This window comes from Aspergillus fijiensis (genome assembly GCF_003184825.1).
Source record: "Aspergillus fijiensis CBS 313.89 unplaced genomic scaffold BO72scaffold_92, whole genome shotgun sequence".
In the NCBI taxonomy this organism is placed as follows: domain Eukaryota; kingdom Fungi; phylum Ascomycota; class Eurotiomycetes; order Eurotiales; family Aspergillaceae; genus Aspergillus; species Aspergillus fijiensis.
In genome coordinates this window covers 22488-35816 of record NW_024469068.1, presented here as the reverse complement: position 1 = coordinate 35816, position 13329 = coordinate 22488, and the positions used below count along the sequence as shown (strand labels likewise).

Below are 13329 nucleotides of genomic sequence, written 5' to 3'. Positions count from 1 at the left end.
AACTTTCAATGTCTTTTTCGTCTCGATGCATGCGAGCAGACATGATGCAGGGCAAAGGCTCTCTCATTGAGAAAATTCTGATCGGGTGGTGAATGCGTAGGCAAGGCAAGCATGTCATGCATTCGCCCGGGCAGTAATCCTTCTGCTAGAAGAAATGTTGGCCCAGTCACTGGCAGACGCATTTGCACGTGGGAGGAAGAGCAAGGGTTGGATTGGTGGAGGCGCATATCCGACTCCACTGAGGGGTCTTGCGGGGGAGATTGCCAGGGGATGCTGATTGGCAGTGGGCAATGAGCTTGGTACGGGTCGGCGAGGCCGAGCCACTTCCCAACCTTTGCAGGCCCTGAACAGGTACTCAATACCCCCAACCATTACTGCTGTCACATGCTAAATTATGTACCTGCTACTTGTAACTTTTTTAATTTTTTTCTTGCCCTGCCGTGCAACAAAAGGATCCTACCTAATACCTAATCAGTCTATCATGCATTCACTGCAGTGGTGAACAAGTGACAAGGAGAGGGCTGATTCCCACCTGCAGGGAATAAAACCTGCCCCTGCCCACCATCTTTTCTCTTTCTTGTGTTTTTTCCGCAGCGACCTTCGGTTCTTACCCTTTGACCATCCCTCAGGCAGCTGCACCTGCACCTGCAGATCTTCTTCTGCTCTGTTACCTCTGAGTAACTGCCTCTCCCTTATCCCTCCCCCTTAAGGCACACTCATCATGGATCCCAAAGAAGAGAAGCAGACGGACTTGACGGTGTCCCCCGACACCCATCGCTCCATCGATGAGGATCCCTTAGCTGCTACCCAGAAGACCTTCTGGGAGCGCAGTTGGCCCACCTTTGCTTGTGGTGCTGGCCTCTGGTCCGACGGCTACCTGCAATACGTGAGTCGATCACATAACAATGATCCCCTGGTCCTGGTTGGTCACCTAACATTCGATTTCACCATGTCTTAGGTCATCGGAACGGTCAACACGATGCTAGATAAGCTCTACCCCGACGTCTACGCGGGATCGACCTATAGCCAGAACGTCTCCTCGATCGCCTTTGCCGGCACGGTGGTGGGAATGCTGGTCTTCGGCTACATGTCCGACCACTGGTCGCGCACCAACACCCTGATGGTCTCTACCGTAATCCTTTTCGTGTTCGGCGCACTGTGTGCTGGCGCCTATGGAGCGAACGGCAGTCTGACTGGCATGTTCACCGCGTTGACGGTCTATCGTTTCTTTCTGGGCTTGGGCGTGGGCGGCGAATATCCGGCCGGGTCAGTGGCCGCCGCGGAGAGCAGTGGAGAGATGAAAAAGGGCCAACGCCATCGGTGGTTTATTTTGTTCACCAACTTTCAGCTCGATCTGGCCTCGGTCGCCTCCTCGCTGGTGCCCATGATTGTCGTGCTGGCCTGTGGCGAGAACCACCTCCGCGCCGCCTGGCGCATCTGTCTGGGTCTCGGAGTCATCCCCCCGCTCAGTCTGATCTACTTGCGGATGAAGCTCAAGGAGCCCACCGAGTATACGCGCGAGAAGATGCACAAGTTTCCCATCTGGTTGATTGTGAAGTAGGTGCCTACGCCTGCACCAGACTGTTGATGCGATGCTAACCCATTGAATCAGATTCTACTGGAAGCGCTGGGTAAGCCTTACATGCGCCTCACACATGGACCGCGAGCACAACTAACAGTCAATCTCATCCAGTGTGCGGTTTCCCTCATTTGGTTCATGTACGATTTCTCGACCTACTCCTTCAGTATCTACTCCTCCCAATGGCTGTCTTTGATCATCGGCGACGACGCCCCCCTCTGGGTCACCCTCGGCTGGAACACGGTGATCAACGTCTTCTACCTGCCCGGCTCGGCTCTGGGCGCATTCCTGAGCGACTGGTATGGGCCTCGCAACACCCTGGCTGGCGGTGTCTTCGTACAAGGCGTGATCGGCCTGATCATGACGGGCTGCTACCCGTACCTGGACACCAGCCATTACGTCGCCGCCTTCGTCGTCGTTTACGGGTAAGTTGTATTGCATTTCCACCCCACTTGGTAGATTTACACTGACACGGTGGGCCTCCAGAATCTTCCTCGCCATGGGCGAAGTCGGCCCCGGCGACAACATCGGTCTCTGCGCGGCCAAGACCTGCGCCACCCCGATCCGCGGCCAGTACTACGGCACGGCCGCCGCCATGGGCAAGGTTGGGGCCTTTGTGGGCACCTACGTCTTCCCCGTCATCGTCCGGAACGCCCCCAACAAGACCCGCCAAGGGCAAGACCCGTTCTACGTGTCCAGTGCGCTGTGCATCTTCAGCGCCTTCTTGGCGTACTTCTGTCTGCCGAATATCACTCAGGTGCGTTTCTCATAATGATGTAGCGCGTGTCACCGGAGACTAACGGGCTGTAGGACACGATCACCCATGAGGATGTGCGGTTCCGGGAGTATCTGGAGTCGAAGGGCTACGATACTTCGACGATGGGGTTGTCGAGTGCGGAGTCGGAGTGATCGATGCCAGGTAGCATTGAGATGAGCATCATTGTGTTTCTAGGAAGCGGAGGTTTGTCATGACGTGTGCGACCAACTACTGATGTGATTATGCTATAATACATATTGTCTAATGAAGTGATGAGGGTCTGTGAAGCCCTTTTGGAGCCAATGCCTCGGGCAGCGGGTGATCTTCCTTAGAACCTGCAGCATCAACCACCTTGTCGCCGACCGTCTTGGTTGAAAATGCTTTTTTCCTGATACATTGGTGAATGTCTATACATCCGGGACATTTGCTATGCTTCGTCACGCCGCCTCTACCACTTTGCCCACATCCCATCCCACCCGATCCCTCGATCCCCCGATCTTTCACCGCAAGGTCACGCATGCAGCCAGAGGCTGACACACGTAGATGACGGTATACAGCCAGTACGAGAACCGATCACTCGTCAGCGACCGGAAGGCGAACAGCCGAAAGATGCACCCGATCGTCATCAGCCCCAGCGCCACCGCCGTCGCGACAGTGGAAGTATCGTATCGATACTCCAGGATCCGATGGTAGATCAACAAGTACTACGGTATCGACCGAAATCAGCCCCTACTCCTCCCATACGCCAGGAGAAAGGTCAAGGACAACTCACCTGCGACACCACAATGCCCACCGAAATATACACCCGCGCTGCACTATGCTCAGCACCGAAGCACCTTGACACACAAAACTACCAATATACTAGGGGTAAAGGACAAAAAAGGACGAACTCACCCGCAAAATCCCCCAACAAAATGGGCGTCGTGCGCCGCCCCGCCGCCAAATCCCCCGGCACATCGCGCAGATCCTGCAACGGAATCGGCCACAACATGTAAAGGGCAATCACCTTGATCCAGTGCCACCCCATGGCCGCGGGCGCTCCACCGATCGTCCACGCCGCCTTCAACTGCGCGATACACCCCAGACCCATGCACAGATCCTTCGTGGGCCCGAAGTTCGAGAACCCCAAAGGGTTGTGCGCGATCGTGGTGCCGATCCACAGAAGTGTCCAGATAGTCGCACCAAGGTAGTGTCCCAGGACGAGATACAAGGCAGTAAGAAGCCAGTAGCGGGTCTTTGCTGCGGAGAGGGATTCCGCCCCGGAGGCGATGGGACGATCGGGCTTGTTGACGCGGTCTTCGCGGACGCCGGTGATTTGGTTGGAGACGACGAAGGTGTAGAGGTAGAGGAAGCCGTAGAGGAAGGCTTCTTTGCTCATGGGGGATGGATTAGATTGGGACGGGGTGAGACGGGGGGCGGGGGGGGGGATCGTACGGGCGATGGCTGGAGCGATCTCTGCGCGTGGTGCGCGACGGTACAGGAGCGAGGCCAGGGTGAATAACGGCACCGGGAGGAGGCCGGTCCCCAGATCCCTCCGCACGAAGCCGTAGCAGAGGCTGAGCTCGCGGGTGAGAAGGCGTAGCATTGTGATTGATAGCTTTCCTTGTTGGATAGGGAAAGAGGCACAGATCCTTTCACCTCAATGGGACAACATTGCGGCTATATATGAACTAATCTCACGAGACTCGAGGTCAAGGCCAGCCGGAAGCAGACCGGCACACGAGCAACACTCTTCATACTTTTGGAAATATACAGCTAAGCATCCCTCGCCGCTCCAATGCCCTCAATCCGAGCCGGCCATTGGTCGCCAGGTTGTCGGGACCCCGCGCTAACGACTCCTGCGATAAGAATGCGAATCCTGCACCCTGCGCGGCCGGTGAAGGATCCAAGGGCCCCATTTTGGGGAGCCACTGAGATGACAGGTCGATGCCACGTTATCGGCAGATGGGCAGCCTGATTAGTAGATGGGGGCCTCAGTAAATCCCAGGTGGGAATTTGATGACGGGTTAGATGCCTGATACGCGGTACAGAGGCATTTTCCGGTCTGCCGTTCGGCCATTGACTCCCGGCATTTCGGTCGAGTTTTGCAGATGTGTCTAATGTCGGGCCTATCCTATGCGCCGATTAGTCTGGCGCTATTCTGATGATAGCTAGAAGGGAAATTGAATTCTGTGTGTATGGGCGGAACCTCACGCGATGATTTTAGTGGTGAGAGTTATGCATGCATATTCCGTGAAACGCGGCTCACATGCAGTGATCTATGGATACAGAAATGTCCCCTCCCAATCGAAGCAAGCACCGTATGGCCGACTGAACCTCCAAGGCTGTTGTGACAGGAATTTGCGCAAACCTGATTTTGCTGGCCTGTCTTGACCTTGCTTCAGGTTGCAGATTCGCCCACTGCTGGAACGGTGCATCTCAGTCGTTTTTTACCGACAAGACCATCAGGGGATAGTCGTCCGCAACTCTTCCGAGGATTGTGGTTGAGGTGGTCCTTGCGGATGCGATAGCGGCTGCGGCTGCGGCTGCGCGTCGGCAGGGGGGGCAGGGTCGGTTGTGCCCGCCGGACCGTCATCTTCTCTCAACTGAGTCCCATTGGCGGGAAACGCCATGATTGATGTGTGTTGATTGTCAAAGAGGGAATGACGGCCAAGAGAGAAAGGCGGGACTTAAATAGACGGGCGGTACAGGAAGTGAAAGACTGTAGTAGTTCATTTTACTGATTGCAGTGAGAGCAAGCAAGATTGAGATTTATTGCTTACTAAAGTACACTGCAGTAACGTTAACTAACTAGCCTGCGATAACTTGGTAACTTCGTCGCCGTTACGTTAGCGTTGTCCTCCGTCCGCTCTACCAGTCGACCATATTGGCTGGCCTTTTGAGCTACTGCAGCTAATTGTACTAGGATGCGGGCCAGTTTCCTACTAGCTGAGCTGGAATATGGGTGTTTCCGAGGTCGCCAGGAGATGTAGCTATACCCATGTACCAAGTATAAACCAAGAACAAAGAGAAGAAATGAAAGATAAAGTACATGATGCCATTCAGTGAATGAATGGTGATATACAAAATATATCATTGAGATTAATATTAGTGATCTCGTGCTGGAGATTTATGCTGGAGATTACTAATCAGGAGAGCATAACTAAGATGTAAGTTATAAGTCAACTAAACTCTATTAGGCGGAACACTGACTAGTATATGGCCACGGCCAGGTTACGGTATTGCCAATTCGCGGGCAGCGGCATGGGAAGGAAGGTATCATGCATTGACTCTGTATAAAGCTCTGTATACAAGCTGAGATAAAACAAGCTAGCTACTATGTATTCACACGGAATGGAGAAGTCTATTTCAGGCACCTTGGAGGGGAGAATGAGGGTGCGGCTACGTGATGCGCGGTTAGTATCTCCCACTGGGAGCGAAGGTTGCCAGCGGGATAAGAATAACCAAGGTAGGCAGGAAGAGAAGCGACGTGACTGGACCTAGTAGGCAATGGTCTATGCCCAGGGCAGTGCCATGTACCGAAAGGCCGATAGCTTCCCCAGATTGGTGAGGTGGAAAGGTGGAAATGCGGGGGGAGCTCCAAGCCGGTTACATAAGCAGGGAAGGATGAGATCATGACAGGAGGGTCGATGACTCCCTCGTGACTCGTCCATTGACAGGGAGACTATTGTCTCTCTGAATGCATCAATGTTTCCCGCAGAATGCGGGGTAGGAATGCCACTCTCCGGAACAAAGGTCCCGTTCTGTCCGGGGAATGCGAAACTGAGAAACTGAGAAACTGAGAAACGATCGGCCACTAACCTGCCACCGTCAGTATCTTGGCTGCCTGGACCCTTCCCCATAGGCGAATGCTTTCGTCCTGTGGGCCCCCCGATCGTCGAGAAAAGGTCCATCTTCCAGACAAGTTGCCACTGGCCACTGGCCATTGATGGGAGACTTCATCGCGTCATGCTTATGCGGGCTACTGAAGCCCCCCCCCCCCCCCCCCCCCGCCTCCTATCCCCATGGTCTCATCGAACTTTCAGTCACGCGAGCAAGCAGTCGGTGTCAAACACCACGACGGTCTGGTTTCAACCACCACGTGAACCGACATCTCTCACCCGTCCATGTTCCTGGGAACAGAAGCATGGCACTGTTCCTTCGCCATCTAAAGGGGGGTGGATAGACTCGTGGATATCCCACAACGCTGTGAAGCAGGTGTAACAATGTGACAGGGAGCGAGTGAAGACGGCCAGCATCTAGCCAGGTCGATGCATGCAAACGCGCCATTGAAGCCCGCGATACGAGTGTCGTGGCCAGTGGGCTGGATTCGCTCCTAGCCTCCAGAAGCCTGCATTCTTCCTACTCGTCGACCTGCGAGAGACCCCGGCGTGCAGTCCCTTCCAGCGGTGGAGGTATCCTTATACTCCACGGACGATCGAAAGACCACCCTCATCGTAGCTGTGAGGCGCTCCGACTGAGCATCCAAGCCGTGAAAAACATGTAGCACTTTATCAAGATTATGGTTACATTGTGTCCAACAATCAATCATCCAGGGCCCAACGATGATCTCTGGGAGGGGAGATACTGGGAGAGGTGGGAGGGAGGGAAGACGGGAAGGGGAAGGGAAGCAAGCGATGCATCCAAACAATCAATAGAGTCAATGAATGGACGTCGAATAAATGAATGACGCGACCATCTTCATGCAGCCATGCGGTAACCCCGCAATTTTCACGCAACTGCTAAACTCAATGCAGAGGGCACGACAAAGGCCGCTCTGCTTCTCCCCCAGATTCGCCTCGTTGAAAGTCAAAGCCAGACTGGATCCGAGGATCAGCCCACAGAAGAACCAACCAGGTCGTACCACCACCATCCGTCATATGATCCGCTAATTCCTGTCTCCCACTGGCACAAAGAAGCACAGGGAGGGATCGCCTGTTTCGCATCGTCTGTTTCGCTGTTTGTCCTCTGCCTCGTCCACGGTAGAACCATGTCTCGTCACCTCCCAGTGTTCCGGGCCAGCATTTGCGGGCTTCCCCGTCCTCTCCCATGTCCCAACCCTATATAACCCTCTTTCTTCCCTCACCCTCTCCACGTCCGTTTCTCTCTCTCCTCACAGCTTTCGAGGGCTTCACCCTTCGTCTAACTAATCTACCACTCTCCAACTGTATTTCAACCAACTCACACACACTGACCATCATCATGGACTCGGCTACCATGGACAAGTACAACTCCCAATGGGTGCAGTTCCACATCCGGGACCACCTCGACAAGGGAGAGATCTCCGTCCGTCACACCGTCATCGAAGGGTTCGTCTTTGCTTTTTCCTTATTCGTAGCAGCTAGCAGGATTCGTAACTAACGCTGCTCCAGCGGAGACTTCCACGACCCCGACTCCAACAAAGCCATGACCGAAGATGACGTCGACGAGCTCCGTATCCCCTCCTACGGCGTCGGCGAGATCTGTGCCCGCGGCCGCCGCGGCAGCGAGGGCCGCCTCGACCTCTTCCACGGCGAGGACAAGATCTGCGAGCTGCACTGGGACAACCGCCAGGGCAATTGGGTCAACCTCGTCGAGGTGCTGGACGGAAATGACAAGTACAGAGTCGAGCATGGGGGATGGAGCCCAGAGGCAGGACCTCTGGGCCATGTCTACGTGGACATCATGGCACAACAGGCTGCGCAGGCTGCTGCTGAGCAGCTGAAGAAGTAGTGCCACACAAGCATGGGTGGTGTTCTCCGGTGTTGTGTGTTTCTCGGGGTTTGTTGTCTTTTTCTCTTTTGCGTTGACTGTTTTTTGAATCTACGATTCTGGGAACGTAGTCGGGCGGGACCTGTGGAGTGGGTGAGTTGATTTGAATCGTCGATATAACTGATAATATCCATATAGTGAGTGGGTGGGTGGGTGAGTAAGTAGGCTTTGCATGTATCACAGTGAGAACAATCGCAATCTGATCTTCTATCTTCCATCATCGAGCTGTTTGAAGGATGAGTAGACTCAATCGATGAGCTGATCCAGCCCTGAATCGGACCACCCGGAGAGCCAATCACCTGACCCCGCATGGATGACAGTGAGTGGGAATATCTTCACTGCAATGCGTTAGTTCGATCAGGCGATGCTAGTCGATGCTAGCCCCCCTTAGCCCCCCTTAGTTCACCCTCATTAAGCCCGGTCAGGATAAGTGTTTCGGTGCACAAGTGGAGCTGGAGCGTTGTGTCCACGTATCCCAAGTTCCCAACCATCACCCATCATGCAGCTCGCATCATCGCCGCCTGCGTTTCCGGTCTGGGCCACCAAATAAGCAAATATGCCAAGCAAAGGGATTTCAGTCTACAGCTACATCTCCCCCGCCGTCGAGGGCTACGAGGTGGGATTCTCCATCCCGGGAGAGGATGTCCTACACACGTCGGCCCAGAATTTCACCCCGCGTCGCTTGGAACTCGACTCCGCCAACATCCCCGGGGCGGACAACTTTACCGGTCGGTTGGAATGGAAGGTCTTCCGCTACGGGGAAGTCGTCGCCAGCGCCTACAATGACATCAGTACCCTGACGGGCAAGCTCACCGGTGGGGAGATGGTGTCCACCCAGGACTTCCACCCCATCGTGCTGGAGGATGCCATCATCACGTACGGCTTCTACAACGCGGGGCGCGGGGAGGTCGGCCTGACGAAGCGGGATCAGTGCTACGTGACCATCTGCTCGACGGACAACCGCGCGTGGATGGGCGATCTGGCGCCGGTCGGATCCATGGAGGCGCAGAAGCCCTTCTCCCGCTTCGCCCTCGCAGCCCCGCATGACAACGGCATGAACAGCATGGACAGCTGCGACGCGGTGTTCCAGCATCTGGACGGGGACATGCTCGCAGCCGTGCGGGAGCTCGTGCCGATGCTCGCCCACATCCGGCACATCCCCGACGGATTCCTCATGGAGAAGCTGCCGCACATCGTCTACGGCCTGGCCATCACTCAGAAGAAGGAGATCGCCGTGATGCTGAACATGGGCGCCCGATACTTCGAGTTCCGACCGGCCAAGCTCCTGCCCATCTTCCAGAAGATCTCTTCCCTCCCAGACACGTATTACTTCCAGCACGCGTGTATCCCGGGGCTGGCCTTCGACGCCTTCCTCCGCGCGCAGGTGGCGTTCCTGGATGAGAATCCCACCGAGATCGTGACCATCCATATCCGGTGGGACAACATCGTGGCCGACTGCGAGCGGCCCACCGAGGAGCAGATCGGGCAGCTGCTGACCGATGCGTGTGCCACGACCGCCGTGCAGCCGCTGACCTGGGGCGGCCGCGAGTGTTTCAGCCAGCCGATCGACGAGCTCCGGAGCACTGGCAAGCGGCTGATTTGTGTGATCGAGGCGGACAAGTACGACAGCTGGACGGCGGAAGCGTACGCGACGTTGAGTGCGGACTCGATTCTCGCGCGGTTCGAGGGGATGACCACCGAGGGGCAGGAGAGCAGTGACCTGACGGTGCTGCAGTGCCAGGCCACCTCGCAGTCCATCAAGGAGGTGATGATCTATAGCGTGGTGGAGGCGGGCGCGGTGTCGTCGTGTTTGACCTCGACCAAGGCCGCGTTGGATACGCGGACCCTCCCGTGGATTCGAGAGAACGCGCTGGAGCGACTGCAGGCGGAGCGGACGATCGTAATCATGAACGATTTTATCGATGGGGCGACGACGGACACGTCGATCTTGTTGTCGAAGCAGCGGCTGGCTTTGTAGGGACTGTACTTAGTGCATAACATGATAGAACTAGACTCTCAAGGCTACAGTAGTTCTTTTGCTTGTTTACACCGGCACGGAAGAATGAAAATTGCCGAGGAAGGCACCCAAAGGCGGTGAGGATCTGCCGGCTTCTCTCGTCAACTCTCCAGGGAACAAAGAGAGGGAATGAGATAGTTAGAAGTTAGCACAGCTGGCTGTCACTCCAGTTACACGGGTCTCCTGGCATCATATCCTAGCTGAACTCCATGCACTAGCAAAGACCATCTATTTCAGGGTTTCAGCGCTCACACCGACAAATGTTTGCTCTCCAGCCTCGCCAACCGGCCTGGATGAGCTACGAACCCAAGGACGAGACGATGTCACTCTCCTGGCTTGGCACCATATGAGTTGGAGGATTTTACAGGGGATTTCAACTCCATGACTTGGCCGAAGGGCGGTGAATTCAGTGCCCTTTGTTCGTCCCAAACCCTTTGACGAGCCGGGCCATCCATGGCTGCCTAGAGCTATATTTGATGTGTGTGCTGGATTTATATAGAAGCGGCGTTGCTCAGCTGCTATACCTGCAACCATCAGGCACAATCCCCGCCCTACAGACCTCTTGAACATCCTTGTGTATCATGTCTGATTCTCCAATGGAGCCCCCGAGCGAGCCAAATGACAGCGAGTACTCGAGCGCTCAGGCCTCCATCGAGTATCGCGAGTCTCTGCTTGCAGACGTGCGACGCGGGCATCTGGCGGAGCTGCGCGGCTCCGTCTACAATCGATACTACAGTATCACCGATAGATTCTGGCAAGGGGAGTCCTTCCAGGAACTGGAAACAGCCATTCGTGATCTCTGGTTCGCATTCCATGTCTGGGCGCGTAAAATCTCCCACGAGCCGCCGGAACACGATCGGATAGTCTTGGACTTCACTCGGTTTCAGCTGTCCGGACCGTTACAGCGACTGGTGCAGGACAGTGACCACGAGTTCGAGGTGGCTCAAAGCCCGACAGGAACGGTCTTGTGGCGCGATGAGCCCTTTTTCCTTGAGGACACGACCGCATACTTCATCCAGCACTTTCCCACGATGAAGGCCGACCATCGACTCAACTTCACCTACTTTGTGGCCAAAGTCGCATCCACCGGGGTGCTGCAAGATCGACTCACCGAGGTGGGTCTGTTGACCTTCCGCGAGGCGTTGGAGACCGACCGTCCACTGGGAGGTCTCGATCCCGCACCGGACTCCTCCAGGCCTGCTCAGACACTGTCCGACCTGCCCATTGCCGCTTTTCTCCCCGCCATCCGCGCGTGGATCTTTGAGTGTGGACGGAGAATGATCAACCTGTGTGATGTGTCGTGGAATAAGTGCGATTCATCGCTGGGCCGTGGCGGTCCCTTGTATCTTCAGGCCACGGAGCTCAGTCGCAAGGCTCCCGCGGGCCTTAGTGCAGGGCGATGGCTGTTCTGGATCAAGAGAGTGGATCAGATCCACGAGCAGGCAACACAGGCCCAGGAGACGAAACTCGCCGAAGAGGCCTGGGTCACCCTGGAGCTGATGCTCCACCCGCTCGAATATCGGGATAGTCCCGTTTCTCGAGCGTACAAGGCCACACCCGACGACTTTATCCGGGTCAAGTGGCCCGAGTTCTGGGCTTCAGAGATGCCGGTTGAAGAGGGAGACATCGAGGCACGTGAGGATGAGCCTGAGAGGCCTCTGCTTGGAGAGGATTGATCATGAATAGCGGTAGTGTCGTGGTGAATTGCGAGTACCTATTTCTTATCGCTGCCTGTCGAGGAAGTGTAGCGCAGCCTGCACCAATTGTCAATGTATAGCTATCACTGCGGTCTACATGCTCTGAGCTCGACTACCATTACCTTCGGTGGAAGTTAAAACCCTCGTTTCTTTAGACTAAGAGAAAGAACAGAAATGTCCGACAGCAGATAATTAGTAGCAACAATCTGTGATTTCCATCCCTCCCACTAACTGAGAAGTCCGACGTCGCGACCCCGTACGGCTCCACAGGACACACATTAACTTCGCCCAAAGCCAGCCATGCGCAAACCACTGGTAGCAGTTGCAATCCCTATTGTAGGAGTCGAAATTGCACTTGGCGCCGTCCTTACTGCACTACAAGGGACTCAGTCAACAGATACTACCGAGCTTGGACGAGCTGGGCTCACCTTTCGGAATTGGCACTTGCAGATAGCAGTCCTTCCACTTTGCGCGGTGTACCGGCATTGATTTTCACTCTTCCGGCATTGCTACGCCGGAGTCAACGAATCAGTCTTGATCTTTGTTTCGCTCGCGACTAAGCTGTGGAATACTGACTCCATCGTATTTGACCTGAACGTTGTTCTCGCTTCTCACGCCGACTGATTCAGCATGATTGAGCGGGGTAGCAGCCACACCCATGGCAGCGAGGATGATGAAGCTGATTGAGACGGGGGACATCTTCATTCTGGGCGATAGTGTGCGTGGGGTAGTGTGAGATGGTAATAAGTGGTAATTTGTGTCGTTGTGGCACCTGTGCGTGATCTCAATGACACTACCTCATGGCTGATGAGAGTCTGCCTTATATTCATATCGGTCGGAAATTCCCTCCAGCGACTGCCTTTGAATCAGCTAGAGAGCACCTGAATCAGGCTGAACGCAGCTGAGACTCAGAATGATCACACGACGGTTTGGCAGTCCTGTCCTTGATGCTTTGTTGTCCTCAGCTTGACTTTGGGATGTTTGTCGAGGACAATCATGCTTCTCTGGGATTCTTGTCGTGTCGTTACATCGATGCATGGGCTTCTGTGGACCTCGTGATAACGCCGTTCGTCGGAGTTTGAGTTGAAGTTGACATGCATATACACCAGTCGTGTTAGCAATGCGGAGTGCACAGTAGGCAGAGTCGGTCTCTGTGGCTCTGCCCCAACAAACAAATGACAGATGTGTATTGTCTTTTGTAGACTGCTAGTTGAAAGAAGATGCATACTGGGCTCCAAATTGCAAGAGGCTTTGTATAGAACCAGGCTCGTGACATGTACCTTATGCTGGTTTGACCCATTTCAAATTCGAATGCGGACTAAGAAGTCAAGCGCTCATCTGGTGACTTACTTCCGGGTTTAGTAATGTGTGCAGTGGTTGGAATTATGGGCGATGTCAGGAGCTGGCAACTGGATGCTTGTGAATATATTTCGAGAAGAAATCGCACATCACCACAAACAATCCTGTCCGAAGAAGGGAAGGGAGATTTGAGTGGTATTGTACCCTCGTTACCTACTTTTTAGGACCGCGGGAGCAATGGCATTGTCAA

General features: G+C 54.8%; 6 protein-coding genes across 6 annotated transcripts; 4 read left to right on the top strand and 2 right to left on the bottom strand.

Moving 5' to 3' along the window:
* The first annotated feature begins 591 nt into the window (after window positions 1–591).
* On the top strand, window positions 592–2796 carry BO72DRAFT_441434 (MFS general substrate transporter). The gene is made up of 6 exons (XM_040943479.1): window positions 592–886; window positions 959–1557; window positions 1613–1631; window positions 1694–2004; window positions 2066–2336; window positions 2390–2796. The coding sequence occupies exons 1-6, from the start codon at window positions 722–724 to the stop codon at window positions 2486–2488; spliced, it is 1464 nt and encodes a 487-aa protein (XP_040795695.1). The 5' UTR covers window positions 592–721; the 3' UTR covers window positions 2489–2796.
* A 40-nt stretch (window positions 2797–2836) lies between these two features.
* BO72DRAFT_501666 (UbiA family prenyltransferase) lies at window positions 2837–3921 on the bottom strand (the record flags this gene model as incomplete). The annotated part of the gene is made up of 4 exons (XM_040949003.1): window positions 2837–3040; window positions 3109–3146; window positions 3231–3704; window positions 3771–3921. 4 exons carry the CDS (start codon window positions 3919–3921, stop codon window positions 2837–2839), a joined length of 867 nt encoding a protein of 288 aa, XP_040795694.1.
* A 3611-nt stretch (window positions 3922–7532) lies between these two features.
* Window positions 7533–8027, top strand: BO72DRAFT_391331 (aegerolysin family protein; the record flags this gene model as incomplete). Its single annotated transcript, XM_040941848.1, has 2 exons — window positions 7533–7624; window positions 7688–8027. 2 exons carry the CDS (start codon window positions 7533–7535, stop codon window positions 8025–8027), a joined length of 432 nt encoding a protein of 143 aa, XP_040795693.1.
* Window positions 8028–8210: 183 nt separating this feature from the next.
* On the top strand, window positions 8211–10202 carry BO72DRAFT_309771 (PLC-like phosphodiesterase). The gene has a single exon (XM_040940498.1). It carries the CDS (start codon window positions 8623–8625, stop codon window positions 10042–10044), a length of 1422 nt encoding a protein of 473 aa, XP_040795692.1. The 5' UTR covers window positions 8211–8622; the 3' UTR covers window positions 10045–10202.
* A 477-nt stretch (window positions 10203–10679) lies between these two features.
* Window positions 10680–11759, top strand: BO72DRAFT_391341 (DUF3632 domain-containing protein; the record flags this gene model as incomplete). The annotated part of the gene is made up of 1 exon (XM_040941849.1): window positions 10680–11759. One exon carries the CDS (start codon window positions 10680–10682, stop codon window positions 11757–11759), a length of 1080 nt encoding a protein of 359 aa, XP_040795691.1.
* Window positions 11760–11865: 106 nt separating this feature from the next.
* BO72DRAFT_309816 (uncharacterized protein) lies at window positions 11866–12591 on the bottom strand. Its single transcript, XM_040940499.1, has 3 exons — window positions 12357–12591; window positions 12209–12289; window positions 11866–12155 (listed from the first exon to the last, which is right to left on the bottom strand). The coding sequence occupies exons 1-3, from the start codon at window positions 12483–12485 to the stop codon at window positions 11973–11975; spliced, it is 393 nt and encodes a 130-aa protein (XP_040795690.1). The 5' UTR covers window positions 12486–12591; the 3' UTR covers window positions 11866–11972.
* Window positions 12592–13329: the final 738 nt, after the last annotated feature.

What these genes read in the sequence shown, in the direction of transcription:
- BO72DRAFT_441434 (XM_040943479.1), top strand. Translation starts at nt 722, where the DNA reads ATGGATCCCAAAGAAGAGAAGCAGACGGACTTGACGGTGTCCCCCGAC. An exon ending in CCGACGGCTACCTGCAATAC is followed by an intron (nt 887 to 958) that starts GTGAGTCGATCA and finishes ACCATGTCTTAG; the next exon opens with GTCATCGGAACGGTCAACAC. An exon ending in GTCTGCCGAATATCACTCAG is followed by an intron (nt 2,337 to 2,389) that starts GTGCGTTTCTCA and finishes AACGGGCTGTAG; the next exon opens with GACACGATCACCCATGAGGA.
- BO72DRAFT_309771 (XM_040940498.1), top strand. Translation starts at nt 8,623, where the DNA reads ATGCCAAGCAAAGGGATTTCAGTCTACAGCTACATCTCCCCCGCCGTC.
- BO72DRAFT_309816 (XM_040940499.1), bottom strand. Translation starts at nt 12,485, where the DNA reads ATGAAGATGTCCCCCGTCTCAATCAGCTTCATCATCCTCGCTGCCATG. An exon ending in TTCAGGTCAAATACGATGGA is followed by an intron (nt 12,290 to 12,356) that starts GTCAGTATTCCA and finishes ACTCCGGCGTAG; the next exon opens with CAATGCCGGAAGAGTGAAAA. An exon ending in GCAAGTGCCAATTCCGAAAG is followed by an intron (nt 12,156 to 12,208) that starts GTGAGCCCAGCT and finishes AGTCCCTTGTAG; the next exon opens with TGCAGTAAGGACGGCGCCAA.